Source organism: Podarcis muralis, chromosome 1, assembly GCF_964188315.1.
Source record: "Podarcis muralis chromosome 1, rPodMur119.hap1.1, whole genome shotgun sequence".
NCBI lineage: Eukaryota > Metazoa > Chordata > Lepidosauria > Squamata > Lacertidae > Podarcis > Podarcis muralis.
Window position 1 is genome coordinate 56,647,947 of NC_135655.1, and position 18,290 is coordinate 56,666,236.

The 18,290-nt window shown below is 39.7% G+C and overlaps 2 protein-coding genes across 16 annotated transcripts in view; one reads left to right on the plus strand and one right to left on the minus strand.

Annotated features, from left to right (window-relative positions):
- SLC1A2 (solute carrier family 1 member 2) overlaps window positions 1-9,793 on the plus strand; it is a 91,690-nt gene extending 81,897 nt beyond the window's left edge. For all 3 annotated transcript variants that reach the window (XM_028728143.2, XM_028728139.2, XM_077929210.1), the window contains one exon: window positions 58-9,793. In XM_028728143.2, coding sequence (XP_028583976.1) covers window positions 58-132 — 75 coding nt within the window. In that variant the 3' untranslated portion in view covers window positions 133-9,793. The remainder of the gene's footprint in view (window positions 1-57) is intronic.
- Window positions 9,794-12,141: 2,348 nt separating this feature from the next.
- CD44 (CD44 molecule (IN blood group)) overlaps window positions 12,142-18,290 on the minus strand; it is a 71,135-nt gene continuing 64,986 nt past the window's right edge. For 11 of the 13 annotated variants that reach the window (XM_077929148.1, XM_077929158.1, XM_077929144.1 and 8 more), the window contains 4 exons: window positions 16,997-17,182; window positions 15,617-15,715; window positions 14,336-14,414; window positions 12,142-13,007 (listed from right to left, as the gene is read on the minus strand). In XM_077929148.1, coding sequence (XP_077785274.1) covers window positions 12,800-13,007; window positions 14,336-14,414; window positions 15,617-15,715; window positions 16,997-17,182 — 572 coding nt within the window. In that variant the 3' untranslated portion in view covers window positions 12,142-12,799. The remainder of the gene's footprint in view (window positions 13,008-14,335; window positions 14,415-15,616; window positions 15,716-16,996; window positions 17,183-18,290) is intronic. The other 2 variants (XM_077929149.1, XM_077929192.1) reach the window with 2 other exon arrangements.

The window sequence follows — 18,290 nt, forward strand, 5'->3', positions numbered from 1 at the left end:
ATTTCTCGCAAAAGTGCCTTGATCTTTAAGTTAGGTGTTGATGACAATTATTTACAGGTCACCCTGGCAACAAACGGCAAATCTGCAGACTTCAATGCTGTTGAAGAAGAACCTTGGAAACATGAGAAATAAGGAAGGAACAATCCAGGTCCACCTCTAATAAGCCCCAGAAGTTGTCTTGTGATAAAAGCTGGTATCAAGATTCAAGAAGATTTTTCACTGTCTTCATTTAGTATAAAAACTATTTGCTTATTTAATGCTCTTAACGGAAACTTAGAAACAGTCTCATAAAGTCATTGCTCCTTTAGCATCTTTGCCAAATAATTCATAACCATCTCTCTCAATTGTGTCACCACTTGAATGGATGTGGCTGAAGGACACTCTGTCAGTTCAAGAGATGTATTTTTGCTGGGCTTCCTCTGTTCAACTCAAGAATGTAGATGCTGCAAAAGAGGAAAGATCAGAAAGGCCCGATGGCTGGTGAGACTCGGGCTAATAAGCATTAAGTATAATGTAAAGGGTGCAGTCTTTTGCAATGCCTCTTCTCCTGCTGTAGATGTCAACCAGCACCTTGGTGCATATCAAATACAGTTAGCACTGTGGACTGTAATATATGATCACTGTAAATGTTTTATATGTGCTTTATTAATACGTGGCATATGATATTCTCAGTTCCCTATTATTCATGCCATCCTCACATCGATGGTCATATCCCAGTTCTTTTAACCATCCAGAGCCCCATGCATGCCAGATCTATGTAGTCACCCAGGGGATATCATTTTCGTCATTTCCATCACCCAATACTTGAAGGTATAGGAAAAATGATTTGCAGTTTATAGTGGTGGGTGGGTGTGAATGCCTGTGTGCACAGTCCCCAAAAATGAATTAACCCCTGGGCAGCATGTATACATGGCTTGACCATGATTTTTTCTCCAATTGAGTTCAATGGACTGTATTGCCAGTATATAAATTTAGGTGTGGAATATGTAGTTTTCAGAGCTAATAAACCATCCCAGATTGTATGCCATTCATACTAGCAACTAGCACAATTCTGATTATCCATACAAGGAGAAACATAGACTGCAATATGTGGCTGTCTCAATCCAGCGACGTCAAAGTACCATATAGATGCATATCACTGGTATTTCAGCAGGAAAATCTGCAGCAAGTAATATCTTGTCACCCTTTTGCTGAGACCTGGGATGGAATAAGGTGCTATTCTTTAGGGATAAAATGTCTGCAAATAAATCACATCTTTTGCATTCATTTTGCTAAAAAGAAACTTAGCAGGTTTAATATTGTTTAACAGCTGGAAGCTATTTATACACTGGCGAAAATGTTTTATATGTTTGGTCCTTGTGAACAGAGAACTGAAACGTAAGATATGGTAACAATCTTGTCAGTTATATCTTGTTTGTACAAATGGGTTTGGGTAAAGAATATCCATTCAGAATTGTAACAGAATTCTATTTAGTAATTGTTGTGATGCCCAAACTGCAATAATTCCTTGACAACCCATCATAAAAGGACACGCTGCCACAGCAAATATCTGCAAGTTGGAGCAGGAAAGATTGAATCTCTTGTTGATAGATCATAGAATTGCAGAGTTGGAAGGGTCAGTGAGGGTCATTTAGTCCAACCATCTGCAATGCAGGAATCTTTTGCCCAACATGGTGCTAGAGCCAAAAATATGGAGATAAAGTGTCTCATGCTCTACTAACTGAGCCACTCTGAACATGTTTGCCTTCCTGCAGACTTATACAGAGTATTGTCCTTCGCCAAACAGGCATGAAGGATTTCCCATAGGTTTCAACAGAATCATGTTTCTCCCCTTTGCTCTCTCTGCACACATGAACGTAACTTTGCAGGCTGAGTCATAGGAGGACTGGCTTTGTCTCCCATTAAACCAGCCTGTGCACCCACTCTTCTTGATCACCTTGAATTCTGGATGTCATATAATTTAACTAAGCGGCCAGAGATGGGGTGGGGTAGGCTGTGTGGGAGAGCTGTGCTCATATCTTTCATTTCCCAGCTAATTTGACGCACTGAAGGGAAAGAGGAGAAACAGCTCTGCTGATTCCTTGACATAAAGGCAGTGTGCTCTTCTGGGAAGGAATCTACCAGTGGATTTTTATATTCTGATATTATACTTTTCATGGAATACATACATTTTGTAGAACTGAAGGCCCTACCCCATCTTTTGTGCACATGCTCATGTTAACATCAATGAGGTACCATGGGGATTGCTTACACAGGTATTTCTATTCTTCCCCACATCACTTTATACTTGGCTGCTTTTCAGTGCACAATTAGAATGAGCAAACAAGGTACTGAGCCAGCAATGTGATTTCCAGACCCCTGTCTAGGGTAATGGTTTGAGCAACACTAATAAAAAAAATACCCCATTGCTTTTATTTTATTTTATAAACTAGGAAGATGTTCTCAAATTGAAACGGGGATAAATTCCACATGTGTGCAGAGTTAAGATTTTTTGAATGGATATCAACAGAAAGAACACCTTTTACAAAACTGGGGGGTGGGGGAGGGGTTTTTGTATGTTTTATAACTCAGGGAATTTCAATCTTACGATACTCCTTTCCCAACAATATAAAACAGGGAGAGGGAAGCAACTATTATATTGGAGGCCTGCATATTTTATCTTCTAGATAAATGCTATTACATAATTCTGTTGTGCTAACTGGTCAACTGACTGTCCACAAGTATTTCTATTTAATTATGAAGTCTAAATATCCTTAGCTGCCATTTCATAGTTTGCTTAGCCAATATGAATCTAGGTTGCTAAACCAGGAAAAAAAATAAAATAAAAACGAACCCTGTAAGTAGTCACAACACTAACACACATTCCTTTTTTTAATAGACACTTCTTCCAACTTGCAAATGTTCTATATTTTCAACATGAATTTGCACACTATGCTTTTTCCTACTAGCCTGAGGCATGCCATCTTTCGATACTATGTTCCATTCCTCTCTTATTAGGATGCAGCTTCTACCAAGGGGCATGTAAAATCAACTGTAATCATCTCTGCAACCTAATCTCCCATCTCCAACTGTCCCTTCTGCCCAGACTTGTGATAGTAATCTATACAGAATCAGTGACAGGAAACAATTAAAAGTATTATTTGTAGGAAGTTATACAGAAGACCCTGACATTTCACCAACACTTCAAGCTCTTTCCAGCAAGAGTGTGCATAGTAAGAGCATGTGTGTGTTTTAGTGCTTTCCCTGCTTAGGCTCAAAACCTTTCCCTTTTAGTTTCAGTCATTCCTGGGCAGGTGAATGCTTAAGTAAGTAGCAGGTGAGAAACGATTTCCACTTCATTTGCTTCTCTTGACTAATTTTGCACCAGCACTTTGGATAAAATGATTTCTTTGCTCAGGTCTCGCTTGCTAGTCTGCATAATTAAGAGGACCTTGCTTTTACCTCTTTGTAGATTCTTTATCAAAGGGATCTAAGATTTCAAAATGCTGATAATCTGCCTCACATTGTCGTCAAGGGAAATGAAGGACGGTGAGCACTTTGCATTAGACCTTCTCTAGCATCCCACTCGCTTGAAAAAGGTGACCAGGTTGTAATTTTGTATTGCTCTTGGGTGGCTTGGCTTTGTTCTTTGGCTAGTACCATTTAAGGACTTCAGAAAATAATTAATGGCATAAGGTGACATCCAGCATGAGTCATACTCAGAGCAGACCTGTTGAAATTGAGTACATTGATTTGCATGGGTCTGCTTGGACTATAACTAATGGGTGGGTACACTTAGGCTCCCTTGCACCTTTGGCAAAAAGACACATCCCCCTCTTATCTTGCACCCTTGCAAGAGGATCCTGCACATGTCTCCTGGTCTCCCTGAGCAGGGAAGAAGCAGCCTGGGGAGTGTGTGGACCGGCAAGTGGGCTCCTACTTAACCTGACCAACCCCTAGATACACCCCTGGGTGGGTATCTTCCTTAGATTTCAAGGACAGCAGGCTGAGGTTTGGTCTTTGCTGGTGGCAATTCCATTGATGTTCTGCCTTCAGTGGATTTCCATAGGACATAATCAGTAATTCATACTTGTATAAGTAAATCTCTTGAGTGTGGGGAAGGATCCAAACTCTTGTGCCCTATTCCTATTTACTTTAACCCTCCTCTACATAAGAAGCTGGAGTTTCTCCTTTTCTTCTCATAGCTCCTTGGCTCTCCTCCCCTCTCATTTGTATCTCCTCTAATCTTTTCTTCTACCAAATGTCTCACCTGTACTTCTCTAGTTTCTCAAAACAAAAAAACAAACAAAAAAGCCCCTCTCTCTTCCTGCCCAGACATGACCCTGGGCCTGGAGCTCCTTCTATCTTTCTCTTGTTCATCATTGTGATACCTGTTATCTCGCAGCTACTAACATTTTTTCAAGCAGCCACTCTAGCCATGTTACTCCATCTCTAATGCACTTCTTTTCTCTACATGGAGAGAGAACTTTATGATGCCTGAACATCAGTGGGCTGGGCAGAGGTTCATTGAGATACATGGGATAGGTAAGGAAGAAGAGGGAGCTGGTCCTCCATATGTAATGGAGGTATGAAGCAATGAAACAGAATGATGACAGTCCTCCAGTGTTACTGGTCAACATTTGTCACAATTAAGCGTATTGTTTTCCATTTATTGTCCACACAACTTCAGTGGGGTAGCATTTTATGTCACTATTTGGGTTAAAATGGCTTGAGTTCGGCATAATGCATGTGTAGTTATCTAGTCACCAGTATTACATTCATTCTGATTATGTGACTAAGCCAAGTTCTTAAGCAGACCAAGCTTTGTGTTGCTGCAAGTTTGCCTACTATGCACTGAATGGCATCACACACTTGCTTGGATGTTTGGTTATAACACAAGTCAACCTACCTACATTTCAGCTGACTGAAAGCAGCCTCTAAGCCACCCAACACTCTCTCAGTTGTCTTGGAACAGCCTTAACCAGCGGATAAAGAGAATTCATTATCCAACCCAGTCTTTGTTGGGTTTATTACGGTATTTCTTAAAAGGCAGAAAGCAAATATGTGCACATAGGACCTCTACATATTCAGGGATCCCCATTCCATTAACTGGAGGGATCTGATTTATTCCTTCAAATCTGATCTATTGCTGGAACAAGAAGATTATTTGAAATTAAGTTCCTTTTCAATCAGTGGCACACACATCCCTCAACTATTGTCTTTAAAACCAGGGTTTGTGCACATTTATTCAAGACAAGGACACAATTTAATACTGTGAGTCTTTCACATTAACAGTATTTTGTACATAGCACATAATGCTTCACAGGGATTTTTTTCATTGATTTTTCTACAGCTTTGGAAGCTTATTTGCAAATCTTGATTACCAGTTGATATTTTTCAGTCAGTGCTGTAGATTCCAACATTCTATTTTTTAACTTCTTCCAAGCTTCTTCTTCAAGCTTCCTTTTGAATACTGCAACAACAAAAATCCCCTTCTTTCCTGTCCTTCCTAGTGTGAACTGTAATTTATGGAATGCATGAGGAAAATATGTATTTCTACTTCTAAATACATCTTCAATTCTAATGTAGGCATTTATTCATACCTTTTGTCCAGCAGCCACAAACTACAGTGTAGACTGAATTAACAAATTTAGTATCTGTAATTTGCAGACATACTGATATTTTCTTATACTGTTTACAGACATACCAATATTTTGTTATACAACCTTATAAGACAGAGAGAGAAAGCTACAATATTTACAGGGAATCCATATTAAAGGGGAAATGGAAAATTTTCTTATAACATATATAGATTCATAAAAATTATCTGTGTTATATTAAATTAACGTAACCCTGTAAACTTTATTTATAACCTCTAAGCAAAGCACAAATAGGAAATAAAGGTGTCTTTAAATGCTGCAGTTCATTATGGAACACTATGTTGTTATAATAATCTTAAGATTGATCAGATGAACAAATGATTGATCTGTTATTTTTGATACTTACAGTGTAATCCTATGCATGTTTACTCGGACAAAAGACCCACTGTGTTAAACAGTGCTTACTCCCTAGTAAGTGTGTTTAGAATCACAGCCTTAACCTGGTGTCTTTACCAGGAGAATTAGGAAGGGTCTCCACCCTGCAATATACAAAGAGTCTGATCCAGAATAATTTATTCACCAGTATATTTTGTCCCCCAACCCTTCTCCTTACTGCATTTTCCTGTAGTCCCCAAAGTTTCCAATGGAATCGATTACAAAGTCTGTGTACTTTAGGATTGCAGCTTCTGAAGAAGGCCCTGATCCAGCTGTAGTCATGGGCCATCAGGCATAAGAACTGGTGTCCCGTAATTGGCATCAAGTGATGCATCCAGCTAGTTCAAAGTGGCTTGGGTGAGAATCATAACGTGGAAGGAGATGAGCATCTGTATTTATTTATGTGCACAGACGATATTTGCTGGATTGGCCAGAAGCCTTCAGAGACCAGGCCTGCAGTTCCTCCACAGTCTTTTCTAGACTGGCTAAAGTAACTGGCTTTGCCAGTTCACTTCAAAGCCAGATCACAAGTTTTGCTGTTCGACAAATACTGTACAAGAAAGGAGGCGGCAGCAAAGCCGATAAGGGGTCATAGTTATTTAATGAATAACAGCCCAAACTTAGCCATGTGTACTCGGAAGTGAGTCCTGTTGAATTCAAGGGGGGTTATTCCCGGGTATGTGGGTTTTATGCAGGGGGAAGGGAACAGAAGACAGGCAAATGGCCACATTCAATGGCCTGCTGAGCTCTTGCTGGTGTAGTCAGAAGTGAGGTTGGAATGGATCTTTTGTTTTTCCTTGTCTTCTTCCTGACCAAGAATTTATTTTAGGCTAGGACACAAAGGTTTCCACAGGGAGAGTATCAACGAAGCTGGATCTTCCTCTGGAGGGCAGAGCTTTGCCCTTATAGTGTGAAATTGAATCGGTTTTATGGCCATGGAACACCTCAGTGATCATAGGGTTGCAGGGTCTGTCACGTAAAATGATATTTATACAAGTTCAGACAATGTAAGGAACTGCAGAACTGTGTTTCATGTCTTTGCCTTTGTACAAAAGGACCAAACAACATTCTTATGGGACCATGTCAATCGACTTGCACATATAGAAATACCTCCTGATTTTTAAGACATTTATAAGAAAGCAAGCGGTATATTTTTCACCAGGATGAATGAGATCTGTTTTTCTTTTATTTCCTTAGCAGTTAATTATAAAGTATCTCTAGTCCTATGGCCTTGCTATTACCCAAGCACATTGAATGAGCAAATAAGAGTTATTAAAACCTGAGGAACAGCTTAAATACAATGTAGATGTTGTCTCTTGGCACACCAACTGCACAGCACACAGAACAGAGGATATGTACTGAAACCATCAACGATCCATGAAACAGGTATATTTAACTAGAGAAACCTGTTGTACATGCCTTGCGTTTGGGTGAGCAAACTGTACAGTAGATCTAGAATGTCGTCAATGTAAACTTATTTTGTAATCCTCTTCTATTTTAAAAGCAGAGTTTTCAAATACTCTTGTAATTAGAGCCAAATGTGTTCTAGTGGTAAGATAAAAGTACTAATGATAGCTGTCAAAGCATGACACTCTTATGAATACCAGTCTTGGTGCGTTGTTTTCCGCATGAAGAACAGTGCCTCTCCGCACTTTGTGTAGATAATGTAGCTTATCTTCGTGTAATTTCAGTGAAATTGTGTATACAGTATTAATAGTTGCCATTTGGTTTTTAATTTAACATCAGTTATGCTGGAGTAGAAACTTTATAATATGTTCCGAAAAGAATTTGGGTTGGGTTGGCTGCTTGTCAGTATTTCCATCCCCAGGTATTTATCAGAATAATCTCCATAGGCAGATAACTGGTTTTATATGTTGATAATATAAACATGTTGGTGCATGTCAAAGTCTGAATAATTGTTGGAACCTTTTATTGCAGCCGACTCATTGTACATATGTTAGTCTTTGTTTTTATATATCTAACCAGCAGCATGCGAGTGTGTGTGTATGTTTGTAAATCCCTGGCACTTAGTGAATGTGACTGGCCGTCTCATTTTGCTGCACTGTGAATGCAATATCACTGCTACATTAAAGAATTAATGTAGGCATATTATTCTGAGTTTATAATATTAATATATTTTCGTCTGTATACCTGATATGTTGGAAATGTAGAGACATGATTATTAGTAAGTCGCTGCATCAGTTAGCTCATTGGTCAGAAGTAAAAACAAACCTTGCTGTACTCTTTACTTTGGATGCCATGCTTATCGTTTGCAATTGCAATGTCTGTTTCTGCTTTGCAACATGGACTCCTGCTGTCATCCAACAACATTTCAAGATTCCTCTGATGTTCATTTGCTTTCACTTGTTCACTGACAACAGTATCCACTGAAGAATCTGCATAACCTGAGCCTGTCATTTTGCTTTAAATCAAGGCACAGACATGCCTGTTAATAGACACTGGACTGTTTCCAGCTAAGTTTACTCAGAATAGACACACTGAAATTAATGGACCCAAATTGGCCAAATCCATTAATTTCAATGGATCTACTCTGGGTTTATCTAATGCTGGATGCAAGCCTATCATTATCATTCTTAAGATTTGTGTTACACCAGCTAGCCAGAAGCACAGAGGCAAATACTGCTTTCATTTTTCAAAAGTAAGCATATGAAAAATTATAACAGATCCCATTCATGTCAGTTTTGGAAACAGACAAACAACTGTGTTTTTGAGGTGTGCTTTACCTGTTGTGTTTATGTGCAGTTGTATCTCAGAATTTCCATGCACCAGTAATCATACTTTTTATATATTAAGAATTTGAATGTCTCTGATAATAAAGAAGCTCTCTGAAAAAGAGCTACTAGTGGAAAGGCTGGCAGGATTCACTGTTGCTTTCACTCAATAAATGTAGCACCTTTACTGTGGCATATTCCATGGGATAAAATATCCCATACGGAAGCTAGTTGTCATCTGCCTTAAAAGTACTCTATAACTATTCCTTTTTTCGATTCCGGCTTACCTATTGTGAATTGCCTTTAGCAATTGCTGAAGTGGCAAATCACTCTGAGCCTGATGACCGCAAGTGTGTGAGACAACAAAAGGGGAAAGCCACAAAATCTCAAGATCTGTGCATGTGTTCTTTTTCATATGCAACTATGGGCGAAATCCTATACACATTCATGTGGGGGTAAGTTACATTAAACTCAATGGAACTTATTTCCGAGTAGATATGTATAGGACTGTGCTGTTTAGGGAAATTATTGCGCTCAGGGCCTTTGAGATCATGGCCATTGTGTATATCATCAATTTGCAGTTCTTCCCTTGAAATGTGATGTGATCCATTTAGAATACATCCAAAAGAAACCATAAGCCTGGTCTTTGACATTGATTGGAAGTGTTCATCTGGGAATCGAAATGATGTACTTGTACAGTTCCTGTACCACATTTTGTGTAAAGACTAATGAATGCAGATGCGAAAACTTTCTATTAACTCTGGTTACTTTCTTGTATATTGTAATGCGAATGCCTCATTTACTGAGTATTATTATTTTTTTGTAGTTTATAGTTCTAATTCTCCTAATCTTTATCTATACCTCCTTTAGTAACTACAGTATTTGCTTTTAATACTTTCTTACTGTGTGAACTGATTTCTGTAACTTATGTATAAAACAAAACTGGACATTCTTTATATACTGGAAATAATCAGCGAAGACAATATTTCACTAAGTGTTGTACTTTTTATGTACATATCATCAATAAATGTGGATTCATAATTTTAACAGTTAGAGTGAGTGTCAATTATTACATATCAACTCTGAAAAGAATATGTTATGTGTTTGTGCAAAGTATTTTATTCCCCAACACTATTTGTACTTAGTATATGTAAATCTCTATTTTAAATTACTTATACATGGGGAGTTGTTTCGAGTATGACTCAGCTAAGGAAGTCTGTTCTTTTCTGGCAAAGAGGTCTGAAACCATACGTCTGACACAACCAAGCTTGCCTTGTTACTTAAATTTTGTGGTTTCGATATACCAAAGTTGATCAGAGAATAAATAATCTAAAATCAAAGGTTTCCAGTTGTCCCAGTGCAACGTGCTTTCTAGGCCAACGCTGTCCATGCACCGCAGGCTGTTACATCAAAGCAGGTGAACCAATGTTAGCTGAAGGACATTGCACTTGGGTAGCAGACTTGTCTCTTAAGCAGCTAATTATGTCCAACACAGAAACAGAAAACCAATTTTTAAACTCCTAAGCAGTGATGCTTCAGTCAGGGAGTTGGGGAACAAAAAAGGGCTGGAAAACTACTTTTATTATTTTATTCATGTCAGGACCAGGGATATTGGGTGTTTTTGTTTAAAGGAAATATCATCTGGCTTCAACTTAGAAAACAATGGAGATCGTTTCTGTAGAAGAAAACTGCCAAGCGTCAGTAAGTGTTTATAACTTTTGGAGACCACCAGTGTCCCTGATACAAATGGGGGGGGGGGGAGAGCAATGAAATAAATAAGCCACAGCTGTTTGAACATGCTGGCTAGAAGAAAATCCTCTGCCAGTGACTCAAGGACATCTAAAAGACGTCTGCTGACACCACTGTGCCTTGGAAAGGGAGTGAATGAATGACATTCTAATTGTTCCCACATGACACTAAAACAGTAAAAATGGTTCTCTCCACTTAGAAAGAATCCACAGGAGTGGGGGCTTTTAAAAGGTGGGTTCAAAAAGAGGGTATGCTGCTAGGAATCCATAGCATTTCTGACTGTAAAGAAAACTAGGATTTTGCAGTGGCAATGGTGAATAAAATAAGAAACAATTCGTAGTGTTATTATCTGACAAGGTGCAAACATGTTTAAACAGCCAGAGCAGGGTGGAGGGCTGATGTTCGTCTACACAGTGTAGTGTGATCCAGATTAACAATGTGGTACAGATGTCAATGCTTACCCCGAGCTGTAGCATTGATGCATGGAACACTCCTTCCACAAACAGGCCTACATTTCTGCATTGGTATGATAATGTGCATGGTGTTAATTAGGAAGTAATTAGGAGTTTTTAGTTTTTTAAAAAAAATATGTCTCTTAAGAAAATTGGACATAAGAACAAGGAACTGTGGTGATATATTTGCAACTATTTACTGTTATTCAGCTTCATAATATTTGTGTTTGATTTTCTCAGAGATTTTTATGTTAGTTTCTTCTTAGTCCTACAGGTGAGTTGTATTTCTCATAGCATTTGTCATGTGTAACCAAAAGGCCATTTATAGCTTTCTACTGGAAAGGAAGCGATCATTTGCTATTCATCTCTGTGGCATATGGAGGCTGCTGTGGTTATCTTTATGTGCCTGGTGCAATCAAATGAAGTGTCTGAAGGAAAGGTTAAAACCCCTCTCCAACATCATGTTGCAAATATGATTCAGGTAATATGAGACGAATGGACTGTGTACATGCTAGTTTCCTAAGAAGGAACATAGTCTCAGCAGAGTGCAACCACCACCATAGTGCTGCTATGCACAAAAGGAACTTATTGCCCACACACGGCCTGCTAGGATGGGAAATGTGTATGCAAAGGAATGCTGTACATGTGTGGTTCTTGGACCTCTGAATGGTTCTTGAAGCTACCAGTAGCAGACAGTGTGTTGCAGCAATGGCACTCACCTGACCTCTGATCAGCCGCATTGCTGCTGCTTTCAGGAAAGGAGAGTTAAGTGTGGTGCAAATGTACCAGCAGAGCCAATCTGGCACCTCTGCTAGTGTGTCTGCACTGCACCAGCCTCCCCTTCTTCCTAGTAAGCAGCTGTGATACAACTTATGAGTGCCATCACCCCACCCAACCATCTAACTAGGAGTTAAATGTGCTGTTTCTGACATTAGGCTGGCAGCCATGCATGGAACTCCAAAATGGAAAGAGTTATTTGAAGTAGACACAACACCCAGACATATAGGGTTTCGATTCAGATCCCCAATTCATTGGAAACATACAAAGGATCCCATAGAAAATCTACTGTTGTACATCCATTATACCTAAATGTGGTGTAGTCAAATGGAGCTGAATTAATACTTTTAACAAATATTCCAACTATGAACCATGCAATAGATATGCAACTTTGAAATGCAAAAACAACACCACAGATTATTTAGATTATAGAGAATAAAAATTTATTTGCTATAAAATCAATTTTATTCTTACTCGCCTTTCCACCCTATTAAAAATTGTTACTGGACATTCCTGGAATTTTTGGATAAATTTGTCTTTCTGTATTCAATTACTTCAGCACACAATTCCAAATATCAAGAAGTGAGTGAGATTCAAAAAGATGACAAATCCTTCAGGGCTAAGTGACAAATAAGAATTCTGTTCTGAAGTCTCCCATTGCAATTAATATTGACGTTCTAGGCCTCAAGGTTATGCTCAGTACCTTAATGCCTTAAAGGCACTGGCTAGAGATCCTGGTGACTCCATTACAATATAATGAGGGGAAAGCTGCACAAGTTAGGGGAAATAAGTTGAAGTTGGTATTCTGCCTTATCAAACAGTAGACCACAATTGGGAGACGGGTGATGTTGGTGGTCGCCCATCTGAACCGGGCAAAATTAAGCAATCTTGAGCAGAGGAAACACGACATTTTTATCTTGTACCTGACCATTAAAAATAGAGAAAGAAGAAAATGTATGCTTAATTATGCTTCAAAGACATCAGTAGCTCATTGCATTTGTGAGTTCTAGTCCCAGTTCCGTGCATTGTTTTTTTGCTTCTTCACCTCTGATGAAATTGGATTGGCGCAGCTCTCTTACACGCCACTCTTCAAGGCCACTTCTTGTTGGTTCTGCGTTTCATCAATTGCCTGGAATTCATCTGTTTGGTTTTCTGGTTTCTCATCATGCACCAAATGAACCATTTCCCGAGATCTACTGGCTTCTCCATTCAATCCACCCTTGTTTTTCTCATTTATGCCTCCTTTGCCATTGTTGATAATAAGTTTTTGCTTCTGCCCACATCTAATGGAAAGGAAAAAACATGGGATGTCAAAGCACACAATCACATTAAAAAGTGAAGTAAAACTCACCGATTCTATCTGGGTTAATCAAAGCTTTAAAACATAAGAAAAGTCCAACTTCCTGCCCTCACTTTGGCCAACAAGATGCCTATGGGAAACCTGCAAGTATGCATGTAGTATTTAATCTCGTGATATTTGAAGAAAAACTATGTTTTCAGTTAGGATGCCATTTTGATTTATAGCTTCCAGACTGAACCATTTTAAAGGAAATGTTATCTGCATTTGATCATGGTTGGTCTGTGCTTGTCTGCTTCTTTCAAGACAAAGGAAGAAAACAGCAGCTATGAAAGGTCAGAGACTATCATTAATTAGTAAACGTTTATGTCCACACTTAGATCCATGCATCAACTTACAAACTAGCAGGAAATACTTCTGAAAAGTACCTTCTGTGTGGTAGATAAGATAAAAACAACAACAATGAAGTAACATGACTTTGATAGGACTGGAATGCAGATTGCAGCCAAAGTAGTAATTCTCAGTCCACAGTCAGTAGAGAGCTGTCTGCTCATGACTCAAAATGGGTTAACAGTATAGGATCATCTACAGTTACAGGCAGGTTGGTGCTTTGCTGCGTGGCAAAGAAGCCCACAAAAGTTACAAGCCTGCAATTTTTACTATCGTGCTGAGAGCTGGAAGGAGGAGGACAAGGAGCTCCATCTCTCCTCTAACCTACTGCATTTCTATGCTGGGCCCAGAAGACAGGGCTTCCTTGCTTTGGCAGCCTACTTGATTTCTATGCTGGTTGCATAGGACGAAAGGAGAGCTCCATCCCTCCTGTGCCTGCCTGCTCTCACAGTGGCCACCTAGATGCCTATGGGATGCCCACATGCAGGACTGAGCATCCTTTAGGAAAATACTTGTATAGTGCAATTTCATGTCAAAGGGGAAAAAACACATTAAAAATACATAGTTGACAACCTCTCTCTCCCTCTCATCTATCTATCCATCCACACACCCACTATAAAAACAAGAAAAAATTACTGATTACCAGCTAACTATTACAGTTGCAAGGTTAAAAGATATTCAGAAGCATAAAGAAGTTCCTTCATTGCTTACTTATTTAAATATTTACCAGCCACACTTTTGTATAAATGCACTATTGTGTGCCTTGACGTGTGCTTTTCAATGGACATCTCTTGAAAGAAGGAGCTGCTTTCTCCTTTGTATTATTTAAAGATGTCAGATCTTGGATCTTGGAATTTCCCAGCAACAAGACTAAAAGAAAGTTCTGGCACCAACCAGTGGAAATTTACAAAAGCCATTCCTTACCTCCTTCGACTGTTCACAGCAATGCAAACACCAAGTATCAATGCCAGTGCCAAGAGAGAAGCAACTACAATAAGCCAATCTGTGGGTGGAAGTTCGAGGGAGGGGAAAAAACATGGAAACTTTTACTGGCTAGTCATCTGGATAGAGAGTTGACACAGTAGTTGACATAGTATCATTAATAACCCCACTTTATTTCCTTAAAGGACCCATGCTTATTGTTTTCTTTCAATGTATGAAGCAACAGAGTGAGGTTTCCTCTCAGGTCTGGCTCACAAATATTCTTTCCTCCCCTGCATGCCCATATAAATGGCAAAAATAACTGTATGGAGACTCTTTTGTGAGAAGTGGGAAGCATACAGAAACCTGATCATAACAGCTGGTACACAGCACTGCTGTGACTAAGAAAATGGCTGCTGGTTGTTTCCAGGTTCTTCCTTCGTTATGCTAAGATTTCTCCACAAGGCTGTGTATCCACATACAAGGCTGCATGGAATACTTGCAAGGAACTAGCATGGTGCTGCAATATTATTTTTAAAGGTGGGTTCAGCCAGGTGCCTGCCCCTGCCCCTGGACTCCCCATCTCTGACCCAGATAGGATGAGCTAGCAAACAACGATGGTGCTGAAAAGAAACAGTAGTAGCTGCTGCCTCCTGCTTCCTCACAGGCTCTGTCTGGCAGTGGCAACTAGCAACAATGACACTGAGGGAGACCAGTGAGAGCGACTTGCCCCCGGGCTCCCCAAGAACTGATAACTAAGTTCCTGAGACTTTCCCTCCTGTTTCCTGCTACACTGACCTTGCAAATACATGAAGCCACTTTATAATGAATCTGGTGGCCTGTGTAACCAAGTGTTTTCCTTGTCTGCCTGGCAGAAGATCCTGAAAGGTAAGGTGACGGTCTTGCCTAGACTGAACCTTTAACTTAATTTCTCAGTGATTTAACCTAAGAAGTTCTACATGCAAAGCATCTAGAGCTGTGGTTCCCAAAGTGGGGCACACGCCCCACACGGGGGCAATTTGAGAACGAGTTATTAACAGTGAATGGCCTTTTAAGCTTCCTCCACGTGAATAGGAGTTCACTTCTTAAATAATAAGAATTATATGTCACCGGGGTGGGGTGGGGAACCAGGATTTTAGAGATGCTGAGGTGGGGCATGGCCATAAAAAGATTGGGAACCACTGACCTAGAGGCTCACCACTTCCAGTGGCGGCAGTGAGAGGAGCAATCACAAACCAATAGGACTTTATAATAAACATAAATGGTAAAAGTAAAGACACCAACCTGGTATGATAGCCATTCGTGGCTCGCTTTTTGGCGATTCCCCTGTCTGGTCAATGTGTGTCCCTCTTCCGGACCCCTTCGGGTCATTTGGGTTATCACCTAGATAAAAAACAAACATGCATTACTCACAAAACATTAGAGCTGTGTTATATAAATCTGGAGCCCTTGAGTTTTCACAGACAAAAAAAAATACATGATATTGTCAAAGGAAACACAGGTGTGTTGAGTTTCATAACAAAGCCCTATTCCTTGACACGGGAATGGTAAAGTACAAGGATAAAGGTAAAGGTAAAGGTACCCCTGCCCGTACGGGCCAGTCTTGCCAGACTCTGGGGTTGTGCGCCCATCTCACTCAAGAGGCCGGTGGCCAGCGCTGTCCGGAGACACTTCCGGGTCACATGGCCAGCGTGACGAAGCTGCTCTGGCGAGCCAGAGCCGCACACAGAAACGCCGTTTACCTTCCCGCCAGTAAGCGGTCCCTATTTATCTACTTGCACCCAGGGGTGCTTTCGAACTGCTAGGTTGGCAGGCGCTGGGACTGAGCAACGGGAGCGCACCCCGCCGCGGGGATTCGAACCGCCGACCTTTCGATCGGCAAATCCTAGGCGCTGAGGCTTTTACCCACAGCGCCACCCGCGTCCCTAAGTACAAGGATACAGCAGTGCTTAAGCTCCATATAAACCATAGTTTCCTCAGAGCTTTCATTTGGGTTTCTCCCTATCACACCTTGTTTGCCAACCATTTCAAAAAGCCTTCTTTTGTAAAATACTGGCAGGCTATGCTAAGGAAAGGGGAAAGGGGGATCCATTACTCTATGAAAATTAAAATCAGTTTTCCAAACCATGATAAAATGCTTTCTTCTTTTAAATTTCCAGCTAGTTTATATTTATTGTATTCTTTAGCCCTGTATTTTGAGTTCTTCTGTGAAGTGTATCCCTGTAGCAATCAGGGTGAAACTGCCTTTCCATAACTCCACATACACTTATCAAATGCATGCAAACACCACAGACGTTAGCTAATATTGCTATGTGTAATTGTTTGTAGTGATAGTTATAGTAATATGTATTAATATGTTACTAATTTGAAAATAGTTCCCAGAAGTGAGAAAAGGGAGAAAAATCAACTAATCTCCAAAACTGGAGAGACAGAAAGATTGTTGAGAAACGATCACACACCTTCCTTCGACTAGTGCAAACGCATTCATTAAAATCAGAGTTTGATCATGCATCTTTGCAAGAAGCCATGAAATAAACAGAATGTAATCACAGTGAGATTTCCATCTAAAAGCTATTTGTTTCCACACCACATTTCCCCAGGATTTTGATGTATGGAAAAGTAAAGGTTAGCTTAGCTGAAGTTCCTGGAATTTATAACTCTTACTGGCAGTAGGCGATGATGGATGTTTGTCAGAACCACTGTCAATTTCAGGAAAAACTCCAGGTAATACATAATCTTGAGTGCCATTTACAAGAGGCTCATCTTCAGTGCTCCATTCAGGACGCAATCCATGTAACTGTGGATCTTGTGTTGATTCTTCAGCTTTGGTTCCATCCTTTGAGACTACTGCTGTTGTAATGATGGTTGAATTAACTATTAACTATCAATTAACCTTGAAATTTGCAGAATTAAAACCGGTTTGTTTTTTTTGTTTTACAAAATTCCTACTATACTGAAAGTTTAAAAAGAACAAAATAGGGAAGGTTGCAATGTTTATGATCTGTTCATGAAACCTTCCAGTAGTAATGGACAGAGACTCAAGTGATCAACAGCCAGAAGCAGCTCAGATCAAAGTAACATTGGATCCAAGAACCATTTGGCAAAAGATGCCACATTAGAGTGTGCATACACATGGAAATATTGTCTAATAATAAAATTCATGCATGGCTCCTGCTAACAAGCCCATTAACCCACACCACGCTTGGGAAGTAAGGTGTCGTCATTTCCTTCCCTTTTCCAAAACTTAAACAAACCCACTGGCTCAAATTCAGTCCGATTTTTATCTCTACAGAGATAAATACTGAAGAAATGTAAAGCACACCAGCAGTTTGGAAAGCCCAAGAATATGCCAGGAACAACAAAGTGAAATGAATAATCAATATATCAGTTCTTACTACAGATATTAAGAGATGCTCTAATTGTCTACCTAAAAAGAAACACTAGCCACTGAAACTAGGAAGGAAACGAGTCTCTAAAGTACACCAAAAACTTCAACACACTGCCATGTTTAAGCAAGAATCCTGCAAAACCTTACATCTTGGCATTAATACTGACATAAAGACAGTATTTAAAGACATCACTAGGCTCTCAAGTAGGAGATGTAATAGCAGATAGCATAATAGATACATTTTGTGAAGGATCATTAGCTTCACATGATAGCAAAATGACATAATTGAAACAATAAATGCAAATATTTGCAGAACGGAATAGAGAAATCATGACCTAAATTGTTTTAGAAAATTATTCCCCTGTACATATCATACTCTCCTGCCCCCCCCCCTGCAAAAAAACACACATATGTTTGGGAAACAGTCAATTTGATCACAACTCAAAATGCAATACTCCTTCAACAAATTTACGTTGTGTAAACCTGCAGTGCCTGGCAAACAGACAAGTACTTCTCACAATCTTGGTGGCTATCAAAATGGTCATGGCTATCACAATCACATGTGCTCCC